The sequence below is a fragment of the Spermophilus citellus genome, assembly GCF_964194105.1.
Source record: "Spermophilus citellus genome assembly, chromosome: 12".
NCBI classification, from domain to species: Eukaryota; Metazoa; Chordata; class Mammalia; order Rodentia; family Sciuridae; genus Spermophilus; species Spermophilus citellus.
The window spans coordinates 117176865-117197167 of NC_138198.1; the positions used below are offsets into that span (position 1 = coordinate 117176865).

Here is a 20303-nt window from a genome sequence, read left to right on the forward strand (position 1 = left end):
CCATCATGTTGTCCATTTTTTGTCATTTTTGAAGTTTAGTGTTATATTTTTATTTTGTTAAAGTCTGTTACTTGCAATCATATTCTTACTTTTGTGCATGCATCTCTGCTCCTAGAGAATGGTTTTACACCTCTGTCAGGTGAGTTCAGTAAAACTGCATGGTATTCGTGTTTTTCCAATTTTGCTTAACGCATTATTAGCTTCTGCAACACTAACTATTACTGTAGGTCCATTTATGTGTCATGAACACTTTTTATATATATATTACCAGTTGACTAATTTGTTTCTGCTATTATAATGTACTTGTTAAGTATTGAAAATTAACAGGGGCTAATAATTATGTAATTCTTTCCTCAGATGTACTTGTAGTTACTTATTATAAATGTTAGTTTTATTATGTGTTTTTGCCAGTAACACATGATAGTGATAGAATAATGATAGTGATAGGATAGATAGAATAGATACTGACTGTAATAACTTAAATACCTTTAGATTTTACCTTGTGGATAACTTGTTGATAGATTCCTTAAATAAATAAGGTACAATTACAGGTATATATTTTATTCCATATAGTCAAAAAACTTTCTAGGAAGTTATTTTCATAGTTACATTTATAAATCATATTTAGCCAATAAAAGATTAATGAGAATTATCTGTAATCTTATTTAAATGACAGTAGATTATTTATTTGCTAATAAATTGTGTCTTGAAATTATTCAGTTTAAGAGATAAATTTCCAGTTCACAAATTTTTTATTATAAATGGATTGACTATTTTAGAATATAAGTTTCTTAATATTTACCTCTAATTTTACTTATAATTCATGGGACCTACAGTATGATAGGTACATGATGCATTGGCAAAACCCATTTAAAGCTCATCCTTAGTTATCCATTTAGCAGAAGAAATTTGTACTGATCCTTAAGAAAATTTAAATGTAGAGTATTAAAAGCTTTTATTCTTATAGTTATTTTTTAATTCCAAGAGGTTAAAAAACTATTTGTGCTGGTCATTTTATTTTTATCTAATCATTTAAAAGCAGTAAGAATAAGAATTACGGATGTTTTCTATGTCTTGAAGGATCAGTGTCCAATTTCAGATTGTTTTGCAGTTCTGCCTGGCAGAATGATGTTTGAGCTTCTTTTTCTTTTTCAGCTTGTAACATAACCATGCATTAATATTTGCATCCCTTTTACTATATTTTCTTAATATATCTTTAAATGTCACAGAAACCTAATTATGAGATGAAGTTTTAGCTTTTTTATTTTAGTTTTCCATATTATCATAAAAGACTAGCACTAAATTCTGATTGAACTGCATGAAATATTTATAAATTTGCATCATTGGTAATCAGACACATTATAATTTATATAATATATATATATAGATGGATATATACTCACATACACATACATATATCTACTTTGAGATATGTTTACTTTTCTGGCTGATTGTTAAATTTTTAATGTTTAAAAAATACATAATTATAATTTCATGAAGGACTGATAATTTTTATTTATATAGTTATTTGTTTCTTGTCCTGTTTATCTTAAAATTAGCCATTTGTAATAAAACAAAGTTATCTTCTCTCAAAATTAAATTGCTAAACAAGGAAATTTATCTTGGTCTGGTTTAAAACCTGTCCCTGGGCATAAAAAGACAAAACCAGGAGCTGGGGTTGTGGCTCAGCAGTAGAGCACTTGCCTAGCATGCGTGAGGCACTGAGTTCGATCCTCAGCACCACATAAAAATAAATAAAATAAAGGTATATTGTGTCCAACTACAACTAAAAAAAGAAGAAGAAGAAAAGAAAAAAGTTAAAAAAAAAAAAAGAGAGACCTTATGTGTTTAGCACATACAAAGCCCTGGGGGGTTCAGTTCCCAGCACTACAAAAAAAAAAAAAGAGTGGAAGTTTTGTTTCATTACATTCCTTGAATTACTTTTTAATATTCGACCCCAACTTCTTAAATCTACATTTTTTAAAAAGCTCGTCTTGGGGCTGGGGATGTGGCTCAAGCGGTAGGATGCTCGCCTGGCAAGCGTGCGGCCCAGGTTCGATCCTCAGCACCACATACAAACAAAGATGTTGTGTCCGCCGAAAACTAAAAAATAAATATTAACAAAATTCTCTCTCTCTCTCAAAAAAAAAAAAGCTCGTCTTGTGTTGAAGGATTAATATTTTAGATTTTTTCTTATTACGTTTCATATACCCCCTGTCAGCATAAGCCTTTTTATTGATATGTTAGTATGGTTAAAATGTTTCCTGTTTTTTGTTGTTGTTTTTAAGGTTTATCAGCAAACTAAAGAGCATAATAGTATCCTAGCTGATTACATAAAGCATTAGAAACAGTGTATATGGTTTTGATTAAGTAATATATTCACTTCATGTAACTCAATGAAAGCTTTTCTGTTTCCCCTGTCCTTTCACAACTGTTCCAAACAAAATATTACTGACTTCTAGAAGGTGTATTTTTTCAAGTCCTTTGATAATTTTATTAATTGGATTCTTTGTTCAAGGGGTGGAGGTTACTGGGGATTGAATCCAGGGACACTAACCAGTGAGCCACAACCTCAGCCCTTTTTATTTTTTATTTTGAGACATGTCTAGATAAGTTTTTCAGGCTGGCTTTGAACTTGCAATCCTCCTACCTCATCCTCCCAAGATGCTGGGATTACAGGCATGCATATCATGCTGGGCTTTTGTCTTATTTTTGAGTTATAAAAATTCTTTTTTCTGGATATGAAACCCTTATTACATATATGATTTGCAAATATTTGCAAATATTTTCTCCTATTTTTACATTCTTGATAATATTCTTTGATGGGCAAATGTTTATTTTTATGAAGTCTGATTTATATATGTTCTCTTCTATTGTTTTTTCTCTTGGTGTCAAATCTAAGAATTCACTGCAAAATCTAGGGCCAAGAATACATACTTCTGTGCTTTCTTCTAATAATTATATAGTTTTAGTTTTAGATCATTTGTCCACTTTGTGTTAATTTTTATATAGAGAGTAAGGATACAGGTTTATTCTTTTTTAATATTAGCTATCCAGTTGTTGTTTCTGTATTCAACAGAAATAAATTTTTCCCTGTTGAGTTCTTGCCACTTTTTTCAAAAATCAGTTTGCTATATATTGTTTATTTCTGGACTTTCAGTTTGTTCCATTGGTCTGTATATCTATCCTTGTGCTACTCCTATACTTTCTTGATTGCTGTAGTTGTTAGTTAGTTTTAAAATTAGGAAGTATGAATTTCTCCAATTTTTTCTTTCTTTCAATATTGTTTGTGTGAGGATTCTTCAGTTCTGTATAAATTTAAAGCTCAACTTTGCATTTTTGCAAAATGGATCATTGGACATTTCCAAAGCAAAGGGGGGGGGGGGGAGTGCAAATTTTTCACTTGATTAAATTTATTCCTGGTTATTTATTCTTTTGGGTGATACTGTATATGACGTTGGTTTCATAATCTCCTTTTCAGGTTATTCATTGCTGGTGTATAAGAAATATAGTAGATATTTGTGTATTATAAGATTCACACACTTTGAAGATTTGCTGAATTTTTTATCTACTCTAGAGGTTTTTATAGTGGTTTGTTTCAAAAGGATTTTGTGGTGTTTTCTATATGTAGAATTATGGTGTCTACAAACAGATCCTTTTACTTGTTTCTTTTTCAATTTGAATAGCTTTTTTTCCCCCCTTGCTTTTTATTGTACCAGTACATTGTTGAATAGCCTTGATTTCGGAAAGCAGATATCCTTTTCTATTTCTGATCTGAGGGGAGGAATACTTTTTGTGTGTGTGTGGGTTTTTTTTTTTTTTAACCATTCAGTATGATGTTAATTCTAGAATTTTTATAAATGCCTTTATGGAACTAAGGAAGTTCCCTTCTTTTCCTGGTTTATTGATTGTTTTTGTCATGGAAAAGGCATTGAATTTTGCCACATGCTTTTTCAGGATCTGTTGAGAAGTTAATAATATTTTGATTAAATCTTATTATGTTGAGCCACCTTTGCATTGTTGGGATATCCATCCATGTAGTCAAGATTTATAAATTTTTTTATATGCTTTTGGATTTGATGTTAGTATTTTGTTGATCCATTTTGATTATATGTAAGAGTTATGTATATGTAAGAGATACTGATTTATAGTTTACTTGTTGGATTTTTGTCTAGCTTTGTTATAAGGTTCAGATTATCTTCATAGGATGTGGAGGAATTGTTCTGTCCTCTTCCAGTTTTATCAGTTTGAGTAGAATTGGTGTTACTACTTCTTGGAATGTTTTTTGAAAGTCACCACTGAAGCCATCTGATCAGACTGACTTTGTTGGGAAAGCTGATCATTGATTTGATCTATTTACTTCATTTCTCCCCTGCCCCTTAATATTTAATCATTCGTTTTGTTTTACATGCTTTTTTCCTCCTGCTTTTGTGTTAGAAACACACACCAATCTTATATTCTTAGGTGACTTTTTTTCCTAACTTTAAAACCCTCAAATAATAATATCTTGGGAAAATAGACTGTACATAGGAAATATTTTGGAAGTTTGTTACGAGAGTAAGGAAGTTAAATAAAAATAGTTATACAATCATGTAAATATTTCTAAAGAGATTTGCTATATCTAAAGACATTTCATTAGAAATTGTTTCACTCATAAGATTAATATTAATATGCTAGAGGGCTTTCCTACTGACTGTAAAATTCAGTGGGTAACTTGGGACTTGAGAGGCAGGAGATCCTTCAAGTAGAGAAAAATAGATTTGTTATTAAAATTGCAAAACCCAAATGAATTACAACTAATGTTATTTACTTAAATAAAGTGCAAAATCCTAATAATCCCATTAATTAATTCTAAAAGTCTTAGAAAACATATAATAGGATTATCACACTGATTTCTTCTGTAATTATCAGAGGGCAGTCAGTTTTGTATTTCACTTCTGTACACACTATTGATTACTATCCAGATGGGAAAAACTCATTTTAAAATATTTAAGATTCTTATTACCTCTAAATGTGGACATACGACTTTTCATATGTGAGAGAAAAAATTACCTTTGGATCTAATGTTACCATTAGAGTATTATTGTTATTGTTTAATATTACATGGGGCATTAAATCTAATAAGCTTAAGGATTTTTGTCATTAAAAAGGATTTAGATATATCTTAAATAGATATTAAAAAGGATCAGATATATCTTACATTGCTCTAGTTTCAATATGTTTCTTTTATATTTAATGTCACAGAGGCATTTTTAAAACACTTATCAGTTGTCTTGAAGAAAATTCAGGGACCATTTTTTAATTGTTGCATCAGAATTGTAAGAAAAGTTTTTAAAAGATGATGGAGCTGGGGCCATAGCTCAGTGGTAGAGCACTTGCCTTACATGTGTGAGGCACTGGGTTCGATCCTCAGCACCACATATAAATAAATAAATAAATAAATAAATATCGTGGCTCAGCAGTAGATTGCTTGGCTAGCACATGTGAGGTCCTGGGTTCAATCCTCAGCACCACATACAAATAAAATAAAAATATTGTGTCCAACTACAACTAAAAAAATAAATATTAAAAAAAATTTTTTAAAAGATGATAGATTGTTTCTAATGGAGAGACGAAACCAAAGGAAACGGATTGATTCAAATCCATAAATTTATAAATAGAGTGAAAATGATAAAAATGGATTGTTGAGAAAGGCTTTGGTAAGTGCTATGTTGAGGAGGCTTTTTGAGGCCAACTTTAATTTCATAAGGAAAAATTAACAGCAGTAGATTAAGAAAATTGCTGCATGTGTTTGAAATATTTTTCATTTCTACACTAATCTTAATTCCTACATGTTTCGCATGAGGAAACTAAGAAGTTTTTGCATTTCCTTACATTCTCAGATTCTAAGTAGTGTACCAAGACAGAAGCTCTTCTAGTTCCTGGGCCAGTGATCTCAATTTTGCACATGTGTAGCCATATTCCAGTTACAAGATTGTCGGTATTAACACAGGACACTAAACCTTCCTTTTGAGTAAGGATTACTGAGCCTCATGATAAAATAAAATGTAAGACGTACAGAATAAACAACAATAAAATTATTTTGTTATGCTTATTTTTTAGATAAAGCTAAAACACTACTACTACATGTTTTGAACTGTGTATGTGCAATTATAGTAAATATCTTTTATTTATAATTTTACCTTTAAAGAATAATGAACTAGGGGAGAATGAAAAAATATTTTAAGTATACATGTAGGGATAATAAGAAAGTAGAGAGATTAGGAGGAAACAAGAAAATTATCAGGAGAGAAAGATCTGACATAAAGAGTAAATATAAGTAAAACTTTTACATCCCTTTTGATTTTCAGGCATCAGAATAATTTCTCCTTTAGTTGGTGCTTCCAGAATAACTCCCTTTCATCCTTAAGGTTAATACTCTAACCACACCCTTTTAATACTTTGTGTTAGTTCTCATTAGTGACATTGGGTCTCAGCAGCCTAAATGGAATCAACTAAGAATAGTCCTTGGTATTAATGGTCTTAACCCTAATATTGTTAAACTTACAAATCAGACAAAATATTTAATATGTTATAAAAGTTTTATTTTACCCTACAATATCAGGACTAATCCAGCAAGCATCACATGAAGTGTCTAGTGAAAATATTAAGTGGTGGTGGTGGTTGTTTGTGGGGTGTTGGTTGGTTGGTTGGTTGGTAGGTAGGTATTGGGAGTTGAACCCAGGGAGCATTTAACCACTGAGCCACATCCTAGCCCTTTTTATATTTTATTTACAGACAGGGTCTTGGTGAGTTGCTTAGGGCCTTACTAGTTGGTGAGGCTGGCTTTGGACTTGTGATCTTCCTGCCTTAGCCTCCAAGCCACTGGGATTGCAGGTGTGCACCTCCACACCCAGCAAAAATATTAGTTTTAACATATCCATATACTCTTCCTCATTTCAGTCCAAAATTATTTTCCCTATTTTTTTTTCCTTTTTCAGTTACTTTGTAATCAGGAACCTACAAAGGCTTACAAATAGGAAGATTGAAAATGACAAAACAATAGTTTTCAATTTCTTCTACTACTCGTGTATCTCCTCTTTTGTACCATAAATTTAAGATTTAAACCATATAGTTATAACATAATATATAAAGGCTTCAGAAACAATGGAAAGGGCCTTGTAGTCATGCCTTTAGGATTAATAATCAACTTGAAAAATTATATCATCTATCTAAGCAAGCATCTTCAAAATGAGGAAATACTTCTTAAAGTATAAACTTTTATCATATTTTTCTTGGGTTTATATCATTCTCTCCTTAGTACATTATAGTGTTTACTTTAAAATAGCTTCAAAGTATTATTTTTAGAGTATTTGTTTCCAAAAATATTTTATCACTTTTGGACTTTTATTCCCATTAGATTTGAAAATCCACTCCAAAATTAAAAGTATTAATACACTTTAATGTATTCAGTGTTCAGAATTTTATCTTAATTTGATTAAAACGTAAAATAACCTTAGTTTCAAATATTTGTGTGAAAGAGAGAAGTAAACTTTTGGCTATTACATTCTTACAAAATGTTGAATTTACCTCTGCACGTTGAACATATGGTACAATGTACAAAATATGTTTAAAAATTTATAGTTTAACTTATTTCTACTGATATTCTGTGCTATTAAATGCTGAGAAGATTTAACAACCTGTGGCGGTGTTTTGTTTTGATTTTTGTTTTTTCCTGTGCTAGGTATGGAACCAGAGCCTCTAGCATGCTAGGCAAGCACTCTGCCCCTGAGCCAGCTACCCCTCCAACTCAGAAATTATGTTTATAATTAGCCATTGGATTAGATGCCATTGGATTAGATGTGAAGGGTTTAAAATTGTTAGATTCTGTTTAATCCTAAGGAAGATACATTATATTTGTGGATGCAGGGAGGGTTGTTTTTATTTTCTGTTATCTTTTTAAGTTTTGAAATATAGTGAATTTCTGCAAGTTTCACTTAAAAACAGTTTCACAATTAAAATTACTATATCTGCTTGTCAAATGATGGAAAGTTATTTAGTGTAAAGAACTAGTGGAACCTTGGGAATTACTGGATAAAATAACAAGGTTAGTTGACTCTTATGTAACTTTATTACATTATTATTTATGCTTTCCAAAACCAGCATAAGTATGTTTTAATGTTTTCAGTGTTTCAAATTATCAAACTTAGAAAATTAAAATTTACTCTTTTTTATGTTGATGTTTAAACATCCTTTAAGAACATTTTGCAGTGTATTTTCATTTTGAAATTTTCCACCTTCATATTTCTTCAGGAGTTGATCCCCCTCATATTGTGTACAGCATGTCTGCATCCTGAGCCTAAAGAGAGAGATCAGCTTCTCCACATACTTTTCAATTTGATCAAGAGACCAGATGATGAGCAAAGGTGGGTGTGACTACTTCTTTGGGAAATAAATACAGTATTGATCTATTCACTTTTCTAATTTGTCGACAAGATGGGCATTTTAATCTAAATGCCTTTTTTCCTTCCCTCTATCTGTTCTAGTGGCATTGGAGCTTTCACTATCCTGGTATCACTCATTGATAGTTTCAAATTCTAAAAAATGCATTTCAAAGCATAATGTCCAATATCAAGTTACCTTCCCTTCCCATTTTCTTTTTTAAGGAAATCTGGAATTTATGACAACAAACAAAAAGATAATGCAGAATTCTCTGAGAAATTTATCCTACATATAATAAATAAAACCTAAAGCAAAAATAACTTTTTAAAGTTAAAGTTTCTAAAAGTCACTAGACAGGTACAGGTTCTGATGGATATTATCTAAATTATCTTGTATTTTTGAGGACTAATTCACATTGAAATTGTCCTAAATTTTAGTGAAATTTTATTTTAAAAATATAAATGTTTATTTTAAAAATATAAATATTTTCCCTTGAACACTGCAGGATATTTATTTTTTTTATCTGAAAATTCTGTCTTCTACTAAAACACTTTGCTGTTTTCTAGTAGAGTTTCCTAGTAGTTAGTGATTAGATTATTCTCTAAACCCTCAGTATAAGGAAAAGGGAGCAAACAGGCATTAGGGTCTTAATAGGGGCCTTACAAGTGGTATAGATAAGTTGCATATTGCCCAGAAAACTACTGTTCTTTTTTCCCTTCCAAATGCAACAAGCCATAGTTAGGTGACATAGCATAAAATTGGACATACCAAATGATCTCTCAGGCATTGTAATATTCCACAGATAGAAAACTAACCTTCCTCCAGGAAAGAGATTTTCAAAGAAGCCTGACTTTATCTGCCTACATATGTTCTTGGCACTGTTTTTAATGAGTACTAAGACCTATAAAAGCAAGCAATAAAACCTTTATAGATTCTAAGCTACTTCTTATGATAAGGAAATGCTCTCAACGGAAAGCAAGGTTTGCTTTTGTTTTCTTTTGTTTTGGGTTTAAGGTTGACATTTCTTTATTTTGTTTCCAATTTGGAATTTGCTAGGAAGACGTGAAAATGTATTTTTAAAAACTAAGATATAAATACTAAGCATTTGTGAGAAAAAAGTTTAACAGACAACCATTTAAAGGATCTGAGAAATTTTTCTGTTACTCTAGTGTCACTGAGTGAGGCTGGATTAAGGAGACCAATCTAAGATCCTTAGTTTTTATTTTGATGAAAGTATTTTTTATTTGAGTGAAAGGTAGAAGGGCCTCAGTCATTTGTTCTTTTATGTAAGGCAGCCTGTTACTTCTACCTTCCTTTATTGCCCAGACCTCTGTATCTAATCAGATGAATATTTCCAATAAACATGAAATATAAGGAAATGGACAGAGGGTGCCTTTCATCCTGGAATATATGGTCTTTTGCAAAACCCTAAAAGCCAGGTAAAGACCAGAAGTTGCCCTAGAAGTACACAGCAGGTGTTAATTATTCATACATTATATTTGGTTGAATAAAAGCTCCAGATTGTCTCATCTTTTACAATATAAATTCCCATCCTTGTCAAGAAATACAGATATTGAGAAAAGAGAAAAGCAAACCTAGATTCTGCAGAACCAAATTAAATTATCTTGTTTCATGTACCTGAGCTATCTTGGTAGTAAAGCTGTTAGTCATACTCTCTCCCTCCCTTTCAAAATAAACTGGAGCTGGATCAATTTCTTTTGAAGACTAGTAAACAGAATTGACATGAGCCCTATAAAGTTCTATATAATGAAAATAGCAATTCTTCTAAAAATTCAGATTAAAAGCATTTCCTGAAAATTGATTACAAAAAAGAAACATTATTTGGAATCCTAAAACTCTAGAGGCAAGAGCTCATGGTTGTTATAAAACAGGAGACGGGAACAAAAAGAAATGTAAACTTAGATGGAAAAGACTGTTTAAAGAATAAGAGAAGATAACAAGGAGAAAAAATATACAATATTTTCAAATTTATATTGAAGACAAATTAATAGATTGGACATTACTGAAAATTGAATCCGTGTTGTAAATCATAAATTTCAAATTATTGGTATACCGCTGTATCCACTGGCCACTTGAAGGGTTGAAGAATTGTTTGCCCAAATGTCCATGGTTTTAGTAATTTCCAGGAATTCTTTAACACTTGCTGTTTATTCATGATGATGGACAAAATGTAATGTATATGTTCCCAAGATATTATGCCTTATTTTTCTGTAAAATGTTTTGAAAAACTGCCTTTACAAGGCATGAGTTATATTATATCAATAGATTAATAGCCTTGAAAGCATGTTGACATGAACTACTGCTTCATCCGATAGAAGTTTATAAAAATGCATGCATAAAGCTTAAATTTTCCTTCATAAACTTCTGTACAGCCATTTAAAATTTTCCCTTATAATGACATTTTCACAAACTTAACCACCATATATTTTATCCAAGTCTTTCTGTTTTAAAATGAGCAAGTTTGTTAATCCTCTGAAATATGTCTGCAGTCACTACCTCAACAGTGAGATCCTAGTTCCTCTTTAATTATGAATGAAGTTTGAAGGTACATGTAAATTAACAGTAAACATTTCTTGTATTTTTTTAATTAACAGAGGAAACACTTGTTCCATTCACAAGGTTCTACAGTGTTTTCATTCTTATTCTAATTCTCATTTTGAATTTGTACACTTTTGTATTAATTACCTATGGGCTTCTAATTTGAATATTTCTTTGCCTTCATTTTTCATGCTCCATTTCTCCCAGGCATCTCACAGATGAACCTGGTAGAACATGATCATAATAGTTATGCTTTATAAGAAATAACATATGAATTTCTGTGTCATAGAGTTATCCATAAACCATTTACATTGTGTCTAGAAGGATAGTGTTTTGTTTTGATTATTCTTGAGACCATTTGCTCATATGGAAAGACAGGTCTGAGTGATGAGTTATCCTTAAGCTAGTGAGAGGGAAGGGCACAGATCACAATGATTCATCAGAATAAAAAGACATGAGTTTTGATCAAGCAACAATACTCTCTACTTCAGAGAGTAAAAACCTTTAAATATTAAGGAAAGTTGTGCAAATGAGGGCTTGCACAAATATTTTTTTAATTATGGTTGGACACAACACCTTTGTTTTATTTATTTATTTTTATGTGGTGCTGAGGATCAAACCCAGGGCCTTGCACACGCTAGGCAAGCACTCTACCGCTGAGCCATAACCCCAGCCCTCTTAATGAGAAAAAAATGCTTTTTTGTTTATAATAATAAACAAATTGTATCATTTGGTAGGTTTATGCACCTTTAGGACTAGGTTTTTGGACTTAAAATTTTTATGTCTTCTGAGAATTTGAGAGAATCATGAATAAGTGAACCATGAGACAAATCAAGCTCAAAATTTAAAATACAAGGAACTCTTCAACAGCGAGTACAGAAACAGTCTTGTTGACTTTGAAACTCTTATAGTAGATATCTCTCCTGCTCTTAAAATATGTGAAAGCAAGTGGAGAGGGTCAAGTGTAATTTATACCAGCAGCCTTCACATGCTAGTCAAGTAAGAATAAGATAAATTAAATCACCATATTAGTGTCAATCATTGTGATCTGAAATTTTTCTAAGAACAGTTTGGTGGTACTGTATAGGAAAATTAGAATTTTATTTTTTCCTTTAAAAATATCATTCTCTAGCTTGGTAACTGAGCCCATTATGCCCTAGTATCCCATATGTAGGACAACTATAAAAACCTTAACAGGGCAAATAGTTTGTCTTTTTTTTTCCTAATATTTTATTAGTTGTTGGTGGACCTTTATTTATTTTTATGTGGTGCTGAGAATCAAACCCAGTGCCTCACACATGCTAGGCAAAGCTCTACCACTGAGCTACAACCCCAGTAAATAGTTTGTCTTAATGCAAGGACATAATGATGTATATATGTAATTATGTATATATGTAATGAAATACATATATTATGTTTTTCTTCCTAGATTTTCAAGGCAAAACCCCAAGTCTTTTAGAATCCATTTTTAGACTTTGCATGTAAAATTTATAGGTGCCACCTAGTGGCCAAAAGTACTACTAGCTTTACTTCAGGTTAAGCTACATCAGGAATTAAGCACTGATTTCCATTCTTTATCTGCTTTCACCTTTCAGAAATATATGACTGTTTACTAAAATAGACTAATAAATTAACAATAACCTCTCTAAAACAAATAACAAATGAACAAAGCAAAAAATATAAGATAGCATAGTATATTTGACATGATCTGTTGTTATTTTTCATTAATGACTCTTAGGCTTCTTTGATAGTATCCTAAGAAAAATTTTTATGTTAAATATGCTTTTGCCAGTTCTTGTTTTTTTATCTTTATTTTATTTTATTTTTTTATACCTTTATTTTATGTACTTATTTTTACGTGGTGCTGAGGATCGAACCCAGTGCCTTACACGTGCTAGGCAAGTACACTACCACTGAGATACAACCCCAGCCCCTTGCCAATTCTTTTTTAACCACTATAACTGACGCCATATTTCTTCTACCTGTGTTATTTACTAATCATGCAATCTTGGTTTTCTTTGTCATAGGGGGCCATTTTCTTCTAGTGCTAATAGTGATCTGTAGGCCATCTGACCTCTTCTATTTTAACTATATTTCAAAACTAAAATATTTTCTAGAATGTTGAATATTTACTTTGCTAATAAGAAGTTTGTTTTGAAGGACCTAATGTTTTTTCCTATTGAGATTTATGTGTATTTATGATAGTGATGATTTGAAGTCTCTGATAAGTATTCAACATACTTAAATCCTAAGAAAATTGATTACAGCCACGTGGGGTGGCACACCTATAATCCCAGCAACCCAGGAGGCTGAGGCAAGAAGATAGTGAGTTCAAAGCCAGCCTCAGCCACTTTAATGAGACCCTGTCTCAAAACATTTTTAAAAGGCTGGAGATGTGGCTTGGTGGTTAAGCACCTTGATTTCAATCCTTTGTACCAAAAAGAAAGAAAGAAAAGAAAAAGAAAATTGATTAAATTATCAAATATTTCTGAAACATACATTACATATATATAGTGGGGGAAATATTGGTCATATATTAGGAAATTTTCATGAAGGAGTAGGCATCTAAAGTGGCTTGAAATTTTCTTGTCACATTTTCTTTCTATTCACTTCAATTTATTTGCCCTCCTAAAGTGGAAGGGAATAAAAAAAGTTAAAAAAGCATATATAGAGAGAGAGAAATAGACACATCAGGTATTATAAGTATTAAGGAGAAGCATGTAGATAAAAGTAACAAGGATTAGGCTGCAAGTGTAGCTCACTGGTGTTTGAAGGCCCCAAGTTTAGTCTCCACCACTGGAGGTGGAGGGGTGGGTTGCAGGCATTGTGGTAAATGAGTAGCTGTTTCAGTATACAACAAAGATTTAGGAGTAACTCTTTTTAATTCTTGGTCCTGTTTGTGTTTTCTAATGTAAATACAAGGTTGTTGGTTTTGTTATTGTTTTTGTTTTGTACTATTTTTCAGGCAAATGATACTGACAGGTTGTGTGGCATTTGCACGTCATGTTGGACCAACACGTGTAGAGGCTGAACTCTTACCACAGTGTTGGGAACAGGTAAATTAACTATACTAGATTTTGCCTTAGCTGTTAGATTCTAATTTCTTATAAAGGTTTATATTGTTTTTAAATGCCATTAGGAAATTTATGGAATGTAAATTATGCAGCTATTTCTATATCTCAACATAGTGATTTACAATTGCTAAAGGATGCTCTGCAATATTGTCCTTTATGCACTCATTCAACAAATACTTATGAAACACTAATTTCAGTGCTAAGTATTTGTGTAGTGACTAGGGATATAGTGGTGAACAGAAGAGACATCCTAGTAGGAGATTAGAGTTAACAAATAATATGCTATCTTGTAGTGAATATACCATGAAAAATGATAAAGCAGAAGAAGGGTTAGATAAACATGAAAAATGCTTTCCTAGAATGGACGGTAAGAGAAGGGATATCTGAGAAAGTGATGGTTAAGCAAGAATCTGAATGAAGTAAGATGAAAGAAGTACAAAGGGCCTGAGATGGGAATATGCTTGATGCATTCAAGGACAAACAAAAAGAAAATGTGTGTGTGTGTGTGTGTGTGTGTGTGTGTGTGTGTGTAAATAGAAATGTATCTTGTATATACTGTATACTTGTATATAATATAGATACATTTGTATAAAGAGTAGACCTTTTATATGGGAGGTTTTTGTATTTATAATTTAACTCATTATTTTATTAGCAGTACTTTAATTTTGTATTGAATTTTGGCATTTCCATTCTACTTTAGAACCTGGAATTACTGACTTTTTAGATGATGTTTAGATCATTAAGCACCTTATTTTTCCACCTTAAAAAAAGATAGATTTCTCATTTATGGAGACAGATTTTATGGCCTTGTTTACAATAGTACAGTGAGTTTCTTAAGAAAAATAATGATCTCTGGAATATCACTAATGTATGTAGTCATTTAGAGCTCTAGTCCTAATTTCTTTGGTCATTTTTCCCCCCATTAAATATGGTGGATCCACTAGGTTCAGTATGTTAAGTGAACAAAACATATAGCAATAATTACCTCTAACAGAGTCATACATCTATATATTATAGTGAATACTAATATAGGCTGAGGTCTAATCAAAGTCAAAATTAACTTGGATATATAATATATGCAACTTTGAATTTATAATTATATATACAGTTATAAATGTGTACATTTTAACAGTTTTTTTTATTGTTTTCTTTTTTTGAGAGAGAGAATTTTTCAATATTTATTTTTTAGTTTTCGGTGGACATAACATCTTTATTTTATTTTTATGTGGTGCTGAGGATCGATCCCAATGCCCCGCGCAAGCCAAGCGAACGCTCTACCACTTGAGCCACATCCCCAGCCCAACACAGTTTTTTAAAGTTAATTCTAATAACATATAGCTAGCCCATTTAAAGTATACAAATTAGTGGTTTTTGTATATTCACAGTTATATATTCACCACCACAGTCAATTTTAAAATACTTTTATTATCCTAAAACAAACACTGACCCCTGAATTTGGTTCTCAGTGAGGACTATTTTATGGTTTCCTTAGAATTCCATATGAATTTTAGGATTAACTTGTAGATTTTTTATAAAGAGCCTATCTGGAACTTTTATAAGAAACTCATTGAATCTATAAATTAATCTGGAAAGTATTTCCATTCTAGTAAGTCTTCTAGCCTATGAATTAAGGTAACCTTTTTATTTATTTGGGTCTTTTAAATTTTCTTTCAATAATGGCTTGTAGTTTTCAAAATGTAGTTCTTTTTTAAATTTATTCCTAAGTATTTTATTATTTTTGTTACTATTATAAAAAGAATTATTTTCTTAATTCTATTTTCAGTTTGTTCATTTCTAATATGTAAATTACAATTGATTTTCGTATGTTCATTTAACTTGGAGACAAAAGAAAAACAAATTGAAACTTTATATGTACCATATTCTGACATTCAAAGCATTCTTGTTTTTGAGGTAACTGTATCTGGATTAAATTTAATTTAGACATGTCAGTTATAAACATCTCTACCACCACCTCTTCTGTAACATGAATAAACATGGATATCAGGGATCTGTCTAGCCATCTACCTCAAGTTTGTTGCCCAGTAGATTACTATATAATTTCTTTTCTTAATTTTAGGCATCCAATACATTATTGAATTATGTCACCTTTTCATATGGGAATATGAGAACAGATATACTTCTTTTCCAGTCAAAGAAAGATTTATATTCTATGAAGAAGACATACGGGAACAAAACCCAGTATGTGTCCTTTCTTTTGTTATTTTTTGTTATGGTTCAGTGTAGTCATAACAATAGCAAAACCCCATCAGTTTGCATATGCAAACAAAAAATAAAGTCTTCTTCCTTTAAAAAGAAAATCATGATTCTAGTCCATCTGGTTAAATCATTGATTAACTTATGTCCTAACTCTTTAGCTAAAAAGACTGGCATATATTATGGACCATATCTATATGATCTAGAAGCTGGATTTTGCAGATTAAAAATCTATGACGCTATTGCTAGAGAAAGGTTCTGATTTCTCCTGACATCCTAAGGAAAGTCTAGTCTTAGGGAAACACATAATTTCTAGACACCTTGCCAAATTTTCATCTTTGGTTTTCCCTTTTTTCTTTAACAGATGACCCCTGTGACCTCATGTTTAGGCTCTCCTTGATTCCCTTATTCCTGATCCAGGTATAGCCACACAGGGATTCCCAGAAGTGGAAAAGGAAGAAGCTTGATTGCGTTCTTAACAGGATTTGTGGTGAAAAGTAATTCTCTGTTGGAAGAAGAGAGGGTATGTTATTTATGCTTGATTTATTTATTTTTTGCTCTAGATTAATCACAAATACCCAGAAAGACGACTACTTGTGGCGGAATCCTGTGGAGCATTGGCACCTTACCTTCCTGTAAGAATTGTCACTGTTTTTTTAAAAAGTCTTTTCTTTTATAATAATAGAGAAATATACTTTCAAGTGTCTTATACATTTTAATCCAAATTCTTTTAGGCATGCTGTCTTAAAAAGAGAAGGAAACAAAAATGGAAAGGCTCATATTAATATTGTGTGGTGGACAGATAGGTATATTACTGCTGGTTTTGCATGAGTATAAATATATTAAACTGTATTACCAGAGTGGGCTGGGAAACCTGGATACCTGATCCTTTCAAAAAGAGGATCATGAAATGAAACTATTTTCATCATAATAAAACTTTTCTTAAAAATTTTTATCACATGTTGACGTTTATAGTGTTGGTACCAAAGCAGTATTGGGCAAAAAGTGTTCATGCATCAGCACTATCAAAACAACGCTCCCCCAAATGTATACTAATAATGATTGTATTCTTCATGGCCATACTTTGGCACAATAAGCCAATTTCACTTAAAAGGGAGCTGCTCAATCAGTAAAATTATTTTTACTAAATTTTGAACCTTTCCTCTTTAATACTCTATAAGACAAATACAGGGTATTTGTAGAAAACCCATTTACTGTGTACTGAAATCTAATAGCTGTTTCCAGAAAAGTACTTGTGAAGTTGTTTGGGCTGTGAATTCAACTAACCCCTTTTTCCCATAGGTCACCAATTTTTTTTTTTTTTTTTTTTTTTTTTTTTTTTTTTTTTTTTTTTTGGTGGAACCACTGACAGTTAAGTTGTAGCTATTCAGACTTAGGTACGTGGCAGATATTTTCATTTTTGTGAAGTGAGCCTGTCACTTCAAGGAAAACAGTCAGATAACATTTGTTACAAATGATGAAATTGGAGCTTTTAGATGAGTTCTAGAATTTTAGAAAACTTGTGTCTGCCACTGTGAGCTTGACAACTTCTAAATATATATAGACTCTTTGATGAGATTGTGGAATTTTTTTGGTTATATAATTAAATGTGTCAGTATTTTTAAAGTCTGCATAATGTTATGGTCCATTTTTTTTCCCAAATAAACAATGAAAAGTGTAGAGACAATAAAAATCAGATTGACAATGGAATTTAGTGCATAAAAAAGTGTTTGTTATCATGGAGACATTTTTATCTGAAAAGCCTAGTAATATACTTCTCTTCCTTTTTAATGACACCTTCTGTGAGGTCATCTTTTCTTTAAATACTTCAACCAAAACAATGTATCACAACAAACAGAGTGCAGAGCAAATAAGAGAACTGTCCTTAATCAGACATGAGAGAGGCTTGGGATAATATATAAAACATTCTTCTCACTGATTTTTGTTTTGTATTGTTTTATAAACTGTCATTTTAATGAAATATTATTTACTATTTATTCATTTAATGAGTTCTTACTTTTTAAATTAATTGATATATTAAAATCTTTCAGTTTTAATTTCTAATCATGGTACTATAAATGAATATTACCCACCCAAAAAAAGCTACCAGAGGTTCTTACTAATTTTAAATAAATAAATGCTTTCTGCCACCAAAAATATTGAGAACCACTGGATTGTTATGCTTTTATTGGATTTACTGGACTCGTATACCTTCTCATAGGTCCTTGTTCCTTTAAAAGGGAACAAGGTGGCATCACAATTATTTTAATTTAAATACTTGACACACTGTAGCTTGTATACCAAATCTAACCCATTGCTTGTTTTAGAAGTAAAGTTTTCTTGGAACACAGCCACACCCATTTCTTTATGTATCGATCTTTGGTTGCTTTCTTGAGAGTTTGATTGGAAGTTCAAGCAGAGGAGCACTACAGTTACTTACATACTTAGTACCAAACAATGGTCCTCTTCTGGTGTGGCAGGGAAGCCAATCCTACACACTTCAGTGCCTAGGAACACAAGCTTTCCAGGCTTAGTCACTGAGCATATTCACACCCACATGTTCAGACCCCTGGACTGCTTTAGCTGGTCTCATGAGCTACCATATTCAAAGGAGAAGCCAGTTGGGCTCCCTTTTCACTTTTTAGGCCTGAACCCCCTGGGCCCCATTGTCTCTAGATGAAGATCTTACCTCTGAAGGGAGAGAGAATTATGAGGAAGGGCTAGTCCTGGAGGAAAATGCCTCACTGGATAGGAAGAAGGAGCAGGAAGCTGAAAATTAAGGAACATGAGCAGATGGAATCCCAGAGGCAGCTGTCGGAGGCAGAACAGAAACTGGAGTTGACTATTGAGGAATTAGGAAGCTGCAACAGAAAAGTGAAGAAATGGAGAATCTACAGAAGCAAATTGAGTCCCCCTCCAAATTCCAGTTCTGTATGGCTACAAGAAGACACAACCCCCAGCTCTCACCCCGCAGCTCCTTTCCCAGAGTGGGCCTACATGCTCTACTCCATATATGACTATTTATCATCATTCCTGGGCCATGGGCCACCTCTTCTGCCCTACTGGCCTTTGGGACCTCAGCCATCACCCCTGCCTCCAACATTTGTATAACCATTTTGAAATGTGAAGAGGACATTGAGCTATGGTATACATGCTGTGGCTATGATGTAATTGAGAACATTGAGATCTGGGTGTTTTTCCCTGTCCAGTTCTACTCCTCTCTCTTTGATCTATCACAATGCAATTTCTAACAAACGTTTTGCAGCCATTAGGGGGGGGGGGGGTTGTCCTATTCTATCAGGGAAAGTCTTCTTCTCTGATGGAGCACCCCACTTTGGGAAGGGTGCACATCAGTAGTAAGGGAGGAAGGAGACTCCTGCCTAGTCAACCAGATTAGCCAAATCAACCCTAGTGATCAGTGAGAGGACATGTTGCAGCCAGCAGCTGTCATATCCAAGTTTATTTCTTACTACAACTGCAAAGTTGAATAGTTACAACAGAGATCTTTTTTTATTCTCAAAAACCAAAAGTATATACAATCTAGCCTTTTATAAAAAGTTTGACAACCCCTGCTTTATAGGGACATTTTTGTAAGATTGTTCTTTTAAAAGGCTACAAGAATTGTACCCTAGTGCATGGGCTATTTAGTTGCATTTACTCAAAATTTCTGGGTTGTTTTTTGGGGATTTTGCTTTTTGTTTTGATTTTTTGCTTGTTTTGGGGTTTTTTGGTGGTTTTTTTGGGGGTGGGGTTATGAGGATCTGACCCAGGAGTGCTTTAACACTGAGCCCCTTTTATTTTTCATTTTGAGGTAGGGTCTCACTGAGTGGCTAAGGCTGGCCTCAGACTTGCAGTCCTCCTGACTAAGCCTCCAGAGTAACTGGGATTATAGGTGTGTGCCTTCACAGCCAGCTCTCTGTGCGTTTTAAAAATTACTTATATTGCTAGTTGTCTCTGCCTCTTGCTTCTTCCATCATTTGCATTTTTTATTTGTGACAGTTTCATATTTATCCTAACCAAAATAGCATGGATTTA

General features: G+C 32.4%; 1 protein-coding gene across 7 annotated transcripts in view; it reads left to right on the top strand.

Annotated features, from left to right (window-relative positions):
* The window catches only part of RELCH (RAB11 binding and LisH domain, coiled-coil and HEAT repeat containing), a 112943-nt gene that overhangs the window by 49861 nt on the left and 42779 nt on the right, over nucleotides 1-20303 (top strand). For 4 of the 7 annotated variants that reach the window (XM_081263662.1, XM_081263663.1, XM_081263661.1 and 1 more), the window contains exons 11-14: nucleotides 116-139; nucleotides 8293-8405; nucleotides 13946-14036; nucleotides 16832-16903. In XM_081263662.1, the coding sequence (XP_081119788.1) occupies nucleotides 116-139; nucleotides 8293-8405; nucleotides 13946-14036; nucleotides 16832-16903 (300 nt within the window). The remainder of the gene's footprint in view (nucleotides 1-115; nucleotides 140-8292; nucleotides 8406-13945; nucleotides 14037-16831; nucleotides 16904-20303) is intronic. The other 3 variants (XM_081263665.1, XM_081263664.1, XM_081263666.1) reach the window with 1 other exon arrangement.